The sequence below is a fragment of the Podarcis pityusensis genome (genome assembly GCF_964106645.2).
Source record: "Podarcis pityusensis genome assembly, chromosome: 13".
Taxonomy (NCBI): Eukaryota; Metazoa; Chordata; class Lepidosauria; order Squamata; family Lacertidae; genus Podarcis; species Podarcis pityusensis.
Genome location: NC_138038.1, coordinates 44,708,121 through 44,722,218, shown reverse-complemented (window position 1 = coordinate 44,722,218; position 14,098 = coordinate 44,708,121). Strand labels below are relative to the sequence as shown.

Below are 14,098 nucleotides of genomic sequence, written 5' to 3'. Positions count from 1 at the left end.
CGCACGCACAATTTCTCACCCACTTTCCAAAGCTTAGCGGCCGGCCGGTTAGCTCAGTTGGTTAGAGCGTGGTGCTAATAACGCCAAGGTCGCGGGTTCGATCCCCGTACGGGCCAAGGAACGTTTTTGGGAAACGCCATTAGTTCTCTTAGAGCATCTTCTTTGAATGCAGAAGTTCGCAGGTTCACTTTCCAGACTGGGCTGGAACAGTGGAGGGTCGCTGCCCGCTACTCTGACTAGTCTTTGGAAGGAAGTGGATCCTGTTTTGCTTAGGACAGCGATTCACGCTGGCAGCGTATGAGCAGCCCAGCTGCTGCTTTGCTAAACAAATGGCGAAAGTGGGCTTAGCCCGGCTGCTTTAAACAAATCCCTTGGCATCAGTTATCTTAAGTTCTTCCCTGCATACTTGGTTCCCAAACTTTAAAGGGAGTGGCAGGTTTGGTCATAATTTAGTTTTTCTCCTGGATAAAGTTTTAAATGGAAAATGCTAAGGTTTCTGTGCATTCCTACCTTTTGCAGTACAGAACTAGCTGCTTTTAGGTAGTGTATGTAGCAAACGTCTGTTCTGAGAACATCGAAAAAAATAATTTGTCCCTGTGTGCGTTTGTATTTCAATAAAGGCTTCTCTTTTCACTTGGAGCCTGCATCTTTTACCTTTGGGTTTTTGTGAGGGCAACCTCCAGTCTAGGAACCCTCTTTTAAATTTCTCCAACGCTAGCATTGCTTCTCCCCAGACAATGCAGGTGGCTTGATCCGGTTGGGCCAAGAGTTCCTTTGGGGGAAAGGGTTTCCTTGCATGCAAAATTTCCAGGTTCAATTCCCATAATATCCAGGCAGGGATGGGAGAGACCTTGCTCGACAACCCTGGAGAGTTGCTGATACTGAGATAGATGGATCAAGAATCCAGCTTCCTATGTTCCAGAAGTGGAACTCAAATGTTTCTTTTTGGCTTCCACCCACGGGGTGTCAAAAGATGAACAATTAACGGTTCACAAAAATCTCACTAGGTGTGCTCCCAGGTAAAAGACTTTTATTGAGCCTTTTCCTTGATTTGCATGTGGGGAGGGAGTGTTATCCCCACCCGTTCCAGAGATTTCCCCATCTCTTCTCTTGTTGCATGAAGTCTGCTTTATTGGGGAAAGATTGGTTGAGTAAGACCTCTCAATAAAATACAACCTGAATTTGCTGGGGTGTGACTGAATCCCACCCAAAATAGTGTGCAGCTGGAAGTGCCCCAAGTCAGTGATATGGTTTGTTTCCTCCCAGCTCAGCAACAGCAGAGTTCAGGGCATTTGGGCAATTCACAATAGAACTTGCTTGTCCGCAGGAAGCCACCGTTGTATCCTCACAAGCCGGTCCACTGTCCAACTCTGCTCTCATGATCAGAGTAGCTGGATCCTGGATTAAGAAACTAGAATCTTAACCAGTATTTCTACATAGAAAACATTGTGGCAATAGCAGCACAGGAGCTGCTGATAGGCACCTGTCAATCTAGCATGCCACTGTGGCCATTCTTTGGGAGTTCAGTACACTATCAATTCCCTGACTACTTTATGTACCCCACTGTGACTAAGTGGTATATAAATTGCTAAAATAATAAATACAGTAGTACCTCAGGTTAAGTACTTAATTCGTTCTGGAGGTCCGTTCTTAACCTGAAGCACCACTTTAGCTAATGGGGCCTCCTGCTGCTGCTGCGCCACCGGAGCACAATTTCTGTTCTCATCCTGAAGCAAAGTTCTTAACCCGAGGTAATATTTCTGGGTTAACAGAGTCTGTAACCTGAAGCGTATGTAACCTGAAGCGTATGTAACCCGAGGTACCACTGTATGCCATTTTTTTAGTTCTAGCCATACCAACCAAACAAAACTATTTACACATCTCTGCTGCTATGAATTGGAAAACAAAGAATGTTATTCATCTCCTTTCTCACCCTAAACACAGCTGTGTTTTCACAGCCACAGGTGCCTAAAGGAGATTTCTCCCCCAATTTCTAGGCAATTTTAAGCACCCAAAAGACAGGCAAGCAAGGGTTCAAGGGGCAACCCTCGCCCCAAGCCTGACAGCTGTCAAGAATACTTGCCAGAAGTTTTGATCTGCTATGGGACACCTGTGCCCAGTGAACCATGCGGTGTTTGAATGTCTGCAGATAAAGCTTTGCTAAGCCATCATCTCAATTCATGGTATCGTGTTACTTGCTGCATTCCCAGTTGCACAGCGGAGGTCCCTTACGACTGTAAACACACAGATCCAAATAACTGGTGGTGGTGGTAGCAGTGGGAGGGAGGTCTCCAATTTCATAGTAATTATTTGGAAAAGAAAAAACAATTATGGATCTGAAAGGCTCCAGTATTTACTGATCCTGTAATTGCAACCTATATATTATATGGATGCATGTAGAATGCCTGCAATGGTTCTGTAGCCCAACAAAGACCGCTTGGGAGAGACAATTCGAAGTTGAACTGAAAGGTCAGCAATAAGCTGAAAAGGTATTTCTTCACCAGAGATGGCTTGTATTTCTAAAACAGTAGATCTGGGGAGAAGTTAAGCAGGGTAGCTATTGCATAAGGCTCTTGTTGACCTCTGCCTTGTCTCAGTTCCGCAGGCCGACATGGTTCCCATACACACCTGACTTAGGAAACAAAGTGCAGTGCAGATACCTGCCTCCCCAATCTCAAAATGATGGAAAACTGAAAAGCCAGTGAGATGTGATGATCTCACCTAGGTTAAAGGTGTGGGCTTTTGCAAGTTTGTTATGGGCTAGGGCTTTGTGGATTTGCTGTCAAAGGGTTGTGAAGCTCACATGGTGGTTTGGAAAAGTCCAGTCCGTACCAAGGGAAAAGCAAATTACCAAGTTAGGGCTCATCTCCTAGCCCCAAGTTCTCAGCCTCCAGTGTTCTCTCCTCTTCCGCCAGCAACACCGAACAGAAAGGGAACAGGAGTTTCCTGCAATTGGTTTGAGTTCTCAGCCTCCTCTAAAAACTCATCCAGATGTTCCTTTTGCCCATCCTTTGGAACCTGCATCCTCCCCGGGGCCGCCAAACACATAACTTTCTCATGCCGAAATTGCCGCTCAGTTTTTCGCTCCATTTTTATTTGGAATTAGAAAAGTCCACAGTCACCATCATGTGACCTACAGAGTTTGCATATTTCCTTAAACATTAAGTTCCTTTCCCCACCCCCTTTTACTCTCTTTTGTTTTTTTCTTTTCTTTTAAGGCCAATAGTGTTCTCTGCCATTTTTATTTTTGTTAAATTCTCTTTATTTCTCCCCAGAAACCCTGCCTTCAAAAAGAAACAAAACAAAAACTTGGTTACGTTGCTCCACTATAGCTTTTCTTATTTTTTTGCCTTGTCATGTTGACACAGCAAAAAAAGAAAAGAAAAAAAGAGGGGACGGGGGTTAGTTGGGTCGGTGGAGCCACTAAGCTCACTCGCATCTCCACCACACACACACACACACACAATCACTCACGCAGACACACACAGTCCAGAAGTCACAGTTTAAAAATCTGGAGAAATTGGATGTGGACTAGAAACTGAATGAGAGAGAGAGAGAGAGAGAGAGAGAGAAAAGAGAAGAGAAGAGAAAGAGCTTGGCTCTTAAACTTTCTCTTTTGTTCAATGTTGCATATTTTCCCCCTAATGTTTCAAAGCAAGTGCATCTTGAGGAAGAGACGAGGGAGGAGAAAGAGGAAAAAGCGTCACAGAGAAAGGGAGGTTGAAAATGGAAAGAGAAGAAAAGGAGCAAGTCGTAACAGACTCGACACCGGCTTTTGCCAACCTTGGCTGGCGCTCCTTTCCCCCCGATGTTTCAGCCAGCAGCTCCCAACTGGGTCAGAGCTGCTGTCCAGAACATCAGGAGGGAGCCAGGTTGGCAAGGCTAGTCTACACTGTGCCATGGGATGAGAAAGACTGGGTGGGGAAAGTGGGGGTGGGAGAGGAGACAAAAGACTGCCGAGTGCCAAAGTTTCTAAGTGCTCCCTGCTTCTGAAGAGCTCCTTCTGGTCACAGGAGCCGGAAGTCTCCTTCCAGAGGTCCACATGCACAGATTCCCGCAAACCTGTCTCTATGGTGCAGCTCAAATCTTAATGGTTTGTCGCCCGGGAGAGGGGCTATTTGCAAGCTTGGAGGAGAAGCGATTAACAGGCAGGCTGGCTGGCTAGGGGGAAGGGGGATGCGATCAAGTTAGGGGTGGCAGTACAAGAGATCTGCCTGTCCTTTGAGTCCCCCTAAAACATTCGGCCCTTCCCCTTGGTTCAGGTGTGTGTGGACAGTACGAGAATCCTACACCTGGAAGGACAGAGTCAGAGACAGGGAAGAAAGGGGGTCCTTGCCTCCTCCTTTTTCAGCCAGGAGGGGTAAGTAGGGGTGTTACAGCCAAATTTGGCCAGGAGAGACTAATGCCCTGAAATTTGGCATGGAGAGAGAGAGAGAGAGAGAGAGAGAGAGAGAGAGAGAGAAACGAGTTAGTCACATGAGGCTCGTTTCCACTTGTGTGCTTACAACCTGGCCTGCTTTGGCTCGACGCGGAGAAGGAAAAGGGGGGCGGCAGGGAAGTGGAAAGGGGGCTGGCTATGGCTTTTGATTGGTTAATGGATTGCACAGAGTCACGGAAAGAGAGAGTGCAGGCGGAGGAGGAGGAGGAAGAATCTGCCACATCCCGACAGCAAGAGGAGTTGATGGCGTGAGAAAGCCGCCACGATGCCCAAGGAAGGCGGGAGCCGTGCTTGGCTGGCAGTGCGTCGTCACCGCCTCCCGCCGCCTCAGAACTTCTTGGGGCCCCAGACGGACGTCTGCTTGGGGACCACGCCGGTGCCGAAGACGGGAAACTCTTCGGCGCTGCTCACATCTGGGGCCTGAAAGGGGAGAGGGGGGAGATGTATTTCCTGTTCTAAATGGGTAGCGCATGCCACAAAGACCCTCTGCCTTTTGAAGAAGAAGAAAAAGAAGAGTTTGGATTTGATATTCCGCCTTTCACTCCCCTTCAGGAGTCTCAAAGCGGCTAACATTCTCCTTTCCCTTCCTCCCCCACAACAAACACTGTGAGGTGAGTGGGGCTGAGAGACTTCGAAGAAGTGTGACTGGCCCAAGGTCACCCAGCAGCTGCATGTGGAGGAGCGGAGACGCAAACCCGGTTCCCCAGATTACGAGACTACCACTCTTAACCACTACACCACACTGGCTCTTTGAGCAAGCTGGTTCTGCTTTTAAAAGGACCCCAAGGCACTAGGCCTCATGGGTCTTGAGGTTTTCTTAGCCCCTTCTTCACATGCAGTGCTTCTTAATATTGGCCAAAGCAGGCAGCTTCTAAGGCAGACTCTGTGGCGATGACGGACCCAAGACATACCTTGTTCCCAGACGCGTTCCAGGGGGCATCGCGCACCACAAAGCCCTTGGCCGGGCCCCGGGGCTCCTCTTCCAAGCGGGACGGAGGCTTCATATACGCAGCCATGGCTTCGGTCTCTACCACGTCCATCATCTGTAAGGAGAAGCCTCCCGTTAAAATTGGAGGGTGCTAGCGGAGTCTTGTGGTCAACTCGAGGGCCTCTCGGGATGCAAGACAGATTTAAAAAAACTGGAATAAGGAGCAGTAGCTGCCCTCACCCCCTCAAACCACCAACCAAACCCACACGCTACTTGTGCCAATTTTGCACAAGCGAGGCAAAGCGTCAGGCACTTCAAAGCACCTTGCAAAGCTCTCTTTTTTTGCAAGTCCTGCTGGGACTTCAAAGCGCCCAGTCTTCTGGCATCATTGTTTTGTTTATTTATCATTATTTTCCTTGAATTTTTATTAAAGCTTAAGAGAACAAAGAAAGAACAGTATAGAAACATCAAATATCAAGCATTTCTTAAACAGAAAAATTAAAAGGAAATAAAGAAAAGGAAAAAGGAAAGGAAAAAACTTCCGATTCTCCATCTATCAGCTTTAAAAACTGGCGTAAAATTCTTACTTCCTAGTAACATTCAACTCTCCTACTTTCCATAAACCAACCTTCAGCTCCACCCCCCAAAGTCTTCATACCCTGATACCACAAGTTCACTTCTGCAGAAAACCCGTAAGAGGTTTCCAATCATTAATAAAAGTCAACAGTGATTATTTTCCGATTAAGCAACACCAGCTCTGCCAACCACCTGACATCATCATGACATCAAGGTGACCTGACAGGTGGGCAGCCCTGGCCACCAGTCCAATTTGGCCCACGCACCCATGACATGGCACGAATCTCGCTAGAAGGAAGCTGCTTGAGCACCCCTCCCAGCCATATCTCCCCTCCTCACATATTCCTCTTCCAAGTTGAGCATGTGGTCTATAGCGTCGTCCACGTTTTCCGGCAGCCCTGTGACCGTGACTCTGTCAGGGTCACTGGAACCCGGCTGAGGAAAGCGGATGTCGACCTGCCGGGGCGAGAAGAACAAGGTCACAAGTTGCACAGTCCAAAGGGCATTGACTGGACGAGCGAGAGCCTGGCCGTCACGATTTTGCTTGCCCACCATTGTTGGTGGGGCAGACTGCAGAAGGGTCAGGCAACTTCTGCCCCTCAAACACAGAACAGCCACTGGCAACCCCCGCCCCTTACCCGAAACTCCTCCATAAGCTTGCGGATGGCTTTGCCCCTCCCGCCAATGATACGGGCGTGAACCCGGTGATCCAAGCGGACATCTTCGCTGACCATCTCCTCGAGGTCGGCCACAATTTTCAAGATGGCGTCCCGGGCCCCCTCGGCGTTCTTCTCGTAGCCGGTGATCGTGATGAGGTCCTGGACCCAGGCCGGGGAAGGAGAAAGACAGAGATAAAAAGACGGCAGGACTTATAGAGAAGCCCCATTCCCTCGCCACTACAGATTGAGGGGGGCGGGAGGCAACCCCACAAATGGGCATCACTTTGACCAAATAGGTTTTATGCAAAGTTAGGAACATGGAAATCTGATTCTAAGTGAGGCTATTATTTATCAAACTTCTTGCTCGCTTGTTACTTCTGGAGGTCTCCAAGCAACTTACATTTGAAAAGAGAAAGATAAAAATATATCATACAGTGGTACCTCTGTTTTCTAGAATCTCGGAAGCCAAACATTTCATTTTTTGAATGCCGAAAACCCGGAAGTAATTGCTTCCGTTTTCAAATGCGACTCAAAAGTCGAATGGCTTCTGCTACATGTTTTTCAATTTTCTCCATAGACTTTGTTGACCGTCCTTGGTGCCTCAGTTGTTGAACGTTTCGGAAGTCGAACAGTCTTCCAGAACGGATTACGTTCGAAAACTGAGGTACCACTGTACCATAAAGGTTAAAGGACATACAAAGCATTAAGATTTTCAAAATGTTCCTTTTAAACGTATTGTGGAAGGAGGGTTTATTGTGTCGCCTTTGTTTTCATTTTTATTACGTATTTTGTCTTTTTCACATTGTGATTGTAGGTTGTGAACTGCCCCAAGATCTACGGGTATAGGGCGGTAAATAAATTTAACAAATAGAAATAAAATAATAAAAAAAAACAAAAACAAATTGCAACTGTACTTATAAGCAAGCATACACAAGTTTTATGAACGTGGTGGAGCATTATGGAGCCACTCTCTGGGTCCCATAATCCCCCTGGGTAGAGGGGGCCAGTGACACACAGCAAAAGAGAGAGACTCACCTGATTCTCATCCCCCTTATCCGGGAACTGGATGGTGACGTCATGGTCCTTCCGGATCTGGGAAATGACCGCCCCTTTTTTGCCAATGATCTTTGGGTGGTATTTGGGTTCCACGCTCACTGTCAGCTTGAAGCCACGCAGCGCCTGGGGAGGAGAGGGAGAGGGAAGCCGGGAGTTACTGGTTGGCCTCAGGAACCCATCCCTCAGTACTCCACGCAGAGCTCTGGCGGGTGGAAGCGGTGCAGCTGGGAAGCCAGTGGGTTGGGCGTGTTTATGTCTTGAGGTGCTGGGCTCTGGCAGTTACCCGGTCTTCCTGCTCTGCCTGCAGCTCCCTGACCCTCTCCAGGAGGCCGGCCCTGGCCCGCTCCACATTGGGGACCAAGCCTGTGATCTTGATGACGTCCGACTGCTGCTCAGGCTGGGGCACCGAGATGTTCACCTGAGGAAAAGGAGAAGCGTCACTGTCTTTAAAAGAAAGGCGGTGCAGGCTGCAAACCCGTCAGGGCAGGGGACCTACGGCCTAGCGTCATTTCCTACCTTTCCCTTCAGATAAATTTATAACCCAGCCCAAACAACTGTGTATACAGAACATTTAAATCAATTGCTAATATGCAAATATAATGTTCTCTGCTCTGGGACGAACGGCGCATCTCAAAGGCTCCCATTAGGCTTTCGAAGTGTTCCAAGTTAGATGCAATGTTCCCAGGATCCTTTGCAAAGGCCTGCTCTCAGAGTGGTTATGAAAGTCCCTCCCTCAGGTGCTCCACAGAGTCCTTTCCTACAAACTACTTTCTGCTGCTGCCACTGGAGAAAGCAGCAGGCCTCTCCCTTCGCATCATTTCTCAAGTACAATTACACCAAACATGAGTGAATTATATAAAAATATATGCATGCCTTGGAATCCACCCAGACTAAAACAGGCAGCTAAACACACCTCTAATTAAGTAGCATAATCTTCAGAACAAAAAGCCTTTACAAACACACAGTTCTAGTTTCCTGATCTAGCTTAACTGCCCATTAAGTTTTATTCTTTTAAATATCATTTACACTGCATAGAAAATGCAGCAAGATGGAAGACAAAATACAAAAACAACAACATAAGACCACCACCACCACCATGAACAGCTTGGTTTTGTTTTTTTAAAAAGTCCACGTCCCAAAGGTCTGTCTGGACAGCAGCTTTGAAAAGGTGCCCTAATGGAGGCAGAGAGGAGCCCTGCCAGACGTCTCTTTGGCAAAGAAGAAGAAGAGGAGGAGGAGTTTGGATTTGATATCCCGCCTTTCACTCCCCTTCAGGAGTCTCAAAGCGGCTAACATTCTCCTTTCCCTTCCTCCACCACAACAAACACTCTGTGAGGTGAGTGGGGCTGGGAGACTTCAAAGAAGTGTGACTGGCCCAAGGTCACCCAGCAGCTGCAGGTGGAGGAGCGGGGAAGCGAACCCGGTTCCCCAGATTACGAGACTACCGCTCTTAACCACCACACCACACTGTGCCTCAAGGCAGGGTCTGCCACACTAAAGGCTCAGTCCTGGTTCAATGCTGGCCAAACAAAAGGGTCTCCCCAAAAAAGAGGTACCTAGGTTTAACTTTCTAGTGTTGGGTAACTTGGTAAATTACAGATGATTAATGAGCCAACTAATTTTTTTTTAAAAAAAAGCTCTTAAATCACCCACCAGTCCTCTTTAAATAAGTGCTCAGCAAACTATGTACCTTGGAAAAGCTGCTTGCTGTGAATTGGGCCCAACCAAAATTTTCCCCAAAAGGGCTTTCTACATACAGTCATACCTTGGGTTAAAGTTGCTTCAAGTTGAGCGTTTCCGCGACGACCGGAAATTAATGGAACACGTTACTTCCAGGTTTCGCCGCTCACACATGCGCAGATGCTCAAAATGATGTCACGTGCATGCCCAGAAGCGGCGAATCGCGACCCGCGCACGCGCAGACACGGGTTGCGTTCTGCTCTGGATGCGAACGGGCTCCGGAACGGATCCCATTCGCATCCAGATGTACCAGTGTACGACATTTGTTTGCAGTGCCCCCTTGTGGGCAGTGCCCTCTCTGAAAGCAACAGGACAGCATTGCTGGCGACAGACACAAACACACATTTTGCAGTGCGCTTGTGTCTTCATCCCTTCCCCTCCTATTCTCATACTTCCTTAGCTGTGGCAGGGTTAACGTAGACGTGCTGCTATCGTGGGAACCTGATCTGTCACAGGGAAGCCCAGGGCTGCCACGTGAAAGGCAGAGCAAGCTTGTTTTCTCCTGCTCCAGGGGGTAGGGCTTCAAGTTACAACTTTCTGACAGTAAGAGCTGTCTGACAGCAGAAGGGGCTCCCTCAGGAGCTGGTGGACTCTCCTTCCTTGGAGGTTTTTAAGCAGAGGTTGGGTGGCCACCTGCAATGGACTGCTTTAGTTGGTATTCCTGTATTGCAGGCCGTTGGGACTGGATGACCCTTGGCATCCCTTCCCACTTTACGATTCTGTGAGTCTATGATTTGGCCCCCTAGCCAATCTGGTTGCAGACCGCTGAAGCTTCCTATACCATCGACAGCGAACCCAGAACACACACACAGCATTTAAAGGAAAAGGTATGCCCAGTGCTTTTTTTCTTTAAAAAAATGTTTAGGGGCACTCTCATTTTGACTCAAGGAAATCACCATTTTATCGTTCAAATCAGCAAAAATAAATATACAGTCATACCTCGGGTTACAGACGCTTCAGGTTGCGCGTTTTCGGATTACAGATGCGCCGAAACCCGGAAGTACTGGAACAGGTTTCGGCGCTTGCGCATGCGCCGAAGCGCTAAATTGTGCTTTGCGCATGCGCCAAATCGTAACCTGCGCATACACAGATGTGGCGCTGAGGGTTGTGAACGTGCCTCCCGCATGGATCACGTTCGTAACCCGAGCGTCCACTGTACAGTAAATGGACAAAAGTACAAAGATTCACAAAATGAATCTGCACACCCCCACCGAAAAAAAGCACTGAGTACGCCAAAGGCAATGCTGAGGCCGCACACAGGGCTGGAAGGAGGACCACGTGTTCCTACCTCGTACTCCTCCATCATCTTGCGAATGCCGGCCCCCTTCTGCCCAATGATGTAGCGATGGAGGTCAAAGGGGACCTCCACGTCCACTGTGATGGGAACCAGAGCCTGGAAGGATAAGAAGAGTAAGGATTTCTGCAGGGAGCTTCAGAGTTGTTTTGGTGCTCCATGTCTATAGAGGCTCCTTTTTATTTTATATATTTTTATTTATTGAATTTATATACCGCCCTACACCCGGAGGTCTCAGGGCAGTTCACAGAAGTGAAAAACCAACTGAGCAAGGCTGGAGAAACACATGCAGGCTCACAACCCTGGATCAGGCCCCGCCTCATCTCTATGGCACTTTTGCACCTACCCTACCCATGTATTTGTCAGGAGCTTGGCCTACACTCAAGTAGGACCCTGGCAGAGACACATGCCCGACTGGCATGTTCTCTCCCTCCTGGTCAATCGTTCGGGAGCTTCAAAAGCTTTCTTCAGCCTGAACATCACAGCGACTGATGCCAACAGACATCGGCACACTTAGGGATCCGCAGAGTTTGTGCATCATGCGTGACAGACCTCAGCAACTCAGCATTTTGGCTAATCTACTTTATTTACATATAAACACACACGGAGCAGTGCAACATGGCTCCCTCTCTCTCTAGCATCAGACAGCAAAGAGAAAGAACAAAGGACAATAGTCCCACTTCACGGAACACAGTAACACAAACATCCTGTCTCCATCACTTCCCACTCTGTGGAGTCAAAACATAACGTCATGTGAAAGACAACAATCCCATGACTGCAATCATGGAGCAGGAATTCTAACAGTATTAGGTAGGGAACACACCTTGTGATCTCGCTCCCTAAGAACTGTGGAAGGCGGGAACCCAAATGGCGAAAAGCACAAGGGATCATGCCATCTCCGGGAGTTGGGAATCGCACCCAGCTTGCAGTCTTCCCAGAGGCGACAGGTCGGCCTCTTTGAGAACAGGAGGCTGGACTAAGTGGGATGCGGGCCTGACCCCAACAAGGCTCTGCTTACACTCTCACGGTGCCGAAGGTAGCACAACCGAGCAAAAAAGTCCAAATCAAAACACTCCCTATGCACAGGTTGCCCTGACTGGGCGTCCAAAGAACAATAAGGTCCCCAATATTTTGCCTCTTTCCTGCAACTGTATACTCAGTTCAGGGCTTGACCAAATTCCTCCCCTGCCATGAACCTGCCTGGGCCTCTGTATTCTCAGCATTGCCCAAACTGATGCACCTTACAGCTGTTGCTGGACTGTGATCCCCCTCTCTCCCCATCATCCTTGACTATGCTGGTCAGGACCGATGAAGAGCTTCAGTCCAAAACATCAGGAGGGCAGCAGCTTGGAGAAAGCTGTCTTAGGACTTAGATCAACATCAGAGGTCCTCCTCCAGGTACTCCCCCCACCTTCTGAGGAAGGTCTGAAGGGGGGTGACCAAGGAGAGGGCCTTTTCTATACTCGCCCAGGACAGAGAGAGAAGATTCCTACCAGCAGAGCTGCCCGCGCTGCCTCGCATTTCTCCTTGCGCCCCGAGATAAGGATGATGTCACATTTGCGGGGGGCAGAGTCCAGCTCAGGGCTGATGTCGCCGTTTTCCTGAGACTGTGCTTCTGAACCTAGAGGGGTGGGGGGTGGGGAGAAAACCAGGTGAAAATATTTCCCTGCATGGAATCTCCCCTCCCCTCTACCTGCCATCCCCTCTACCGGAAGTGTCATCTCGCTCCGGGAACTTGATCAGCACGTCGTGGTCCCGAGTGATCTGCTGCACCTTGTAACCTTTGGCTCCCATGACGACCCGGTGGAAGCGCTGCGGGATGACGCACTCGAGGACCACCTGGGCTTCCTGGAGAAGAGATGGGAAGCAAAAGAAAAAGAAAAAAGTGGGACAGGGCGAGCAAGGCGAGTTAAGGTTGCGGGGAAGGGGCATCGGGGCTAAGCGTGCTTGTGATGACTTTGAAGCCAACAGAGGTGGAAAGGGATTTCAATCCTGCACGGTCATGGGGTGGAGAGACACGTTAGCCCCAAGGATCACCAACCTGCAGCTTAAGGTATCGTTCTCATCTTAAAAGAGAATTACAACATGACACATGCTGGAAAGAGGGGGTTGTTGTTGTTTTTGCTGTTATTATTAATATTATTATTAATTGAATTTATGTACCGCCCTATACAGGGGGTACAAATCAAGATATTAAACCACAAAATACCTAATGAAAATTAAAACAACCACCCAATAGGCGCCCCCCCAAAAAACACATTTTAAAAGGGCATAGGATGTAAATCGGATCAACCAAAGGCCTGGCTAAAAAGGTGTATAATGAAGGCGCCAGGTGAACTTCCCTGGAGAGAGCATTCCACAAATTGGGAGCCACTATTGAGAAGGCCCCGTTCTCATGTTGCCACCCTCTGGACCTCTTGAGGAGGCGGCACACGAAGGAGGGCCTCAGAAGATGATCACAAGGTCCAGGTAGGTTTACAGTGGTACCTCAGGTTACATACGCTTCAGGTTACAGACTCCGCTAACCCAGAAATAGTACCTTGGGTTAAGAACTTGGCTTCAGGATGAGAACAGAAATTGGGCTCCAGCGGCGCCGCGGCAGCAGGAGGCCCCATTAGCTTAAGTGGTGCTTCAGGTTAAGAACAGTTTCAGGTTAAGAACGGACCTCCAGAACGAATTAAGTACTTAACCTGAGGTACCACTGTATATGGAAAGAGGTGGTCCTTGAGGTATTGCGGTCTTGAGCCGTTTAAGGCTTTATAGGTCAAAACCAGCACTTTGAATTGGTCTTTCCAAACGCCCTTTCTGACCCAGACTCCAGAAACGGAGGCCTACCAGGTCGCTGATGATCTCCAGGATGCGTCTCTTGGCAGCTTCCACGCAGTCCTTTGCTCCCTTGAGCATCACGCGGTCGCTCTGGACGCCCGTCCGAGGGAAGCTCACCGCAACCCCGCCGTACTCTTCCGCAATCTCCCGTAGCACGTGCCCCCGGCGCGCCACAAAGTGGCGGTGGTACTTGGGGTCAACCATCATGGAATCCTCGATGACGTTATCCTGGGGGGCAGGAAGAGGAGGTGGGGGGAAGGGCCCTGTAGCCTCTCCTTCCACGGCTACAGTCTCTCCCCCAAATCATGGCCAATGCGGAAAAGTGACGCTATCCAGCTTTGCGCAATCTCACTCTCCAAAGGTTTGGGCTCTTTCCGGACGACTAGTAGTCCTTTGGCAAGGAGATTGGTGGCCATGAGCTTTATGGAGGTTTCCGGGTGGAAGTCAGCCTAGTATTGCTGCTCACGTTTATTGATTCATATCCTGCATTTTTCTCTAAGAAGCTCAAGGTGGTGGGCATGGTTCTCCCCCTCCTCATTTAAACCCCACAACAACCCTGAGAGGTAGGTCAGGCCGAGAGG

General features: G+C 48.9%; 1 protein-coding gene across 2 annotated transcripts in view; it reads right to left on the bottom strand.

Moving 5' to 3' along the window:
- Positions 1 to 3,066: 3,066 nt before the first annotated feature.
- LOC308461094 (vigilin-like) overlaps positions 3,067 to 14,098 on the bottom strand; it is a 54,536-nt gene continuing 43,504 nt past the window's right edge. For both annotated transcript variants that reach the window (XM_080977716.1, XM_080977715.1), the window contains 10 exons: positions 13,527 to 13,745; positions 12,401 to 12,539; positions 12,185 to 12,312; positions 10,686 to 10,790; positions 7,941 to 8,075; positions 7,637 to 7,780; positions 6,581 to 6,760; positions 6,282 to 6,398; positions 5,350 to 5,481; positions 3,067 to 4,858 (listed from right to left, as the gene is read on the bottom strand). In XM_080977716.1, coding sequence (XP_080833842.1) covers positions 4,766 to 4,858; positions 5,350 to 5,481; positions 6,282 to 6,398; positions 6,581 to 6,760; positions 7,637 to 7,780; positions 7,941 to 8,075; positions 10,686 to 10,790; positions 12,185 to 12,312; positions 12,401 to 12,539; positions 13,527 to 13,745 — 1,392 coding nt within the window. In that variant the 3' untranslated portion in view covers positions 3,067 to 4,765. The remainder of the gene's footprint in view (positions 4,859 to 5,349; positions 5,482 to 6,281; positions 6,399 to 6,580; positions 6,761 to 7,636; positions 7,781 to 7,940; positions 8,076 to 10,685; positions 10,791 to 12,184; positions 12,313 to 12,400; positions 12,540 to 13,526; positions 13,746 to 14,098) is intronic.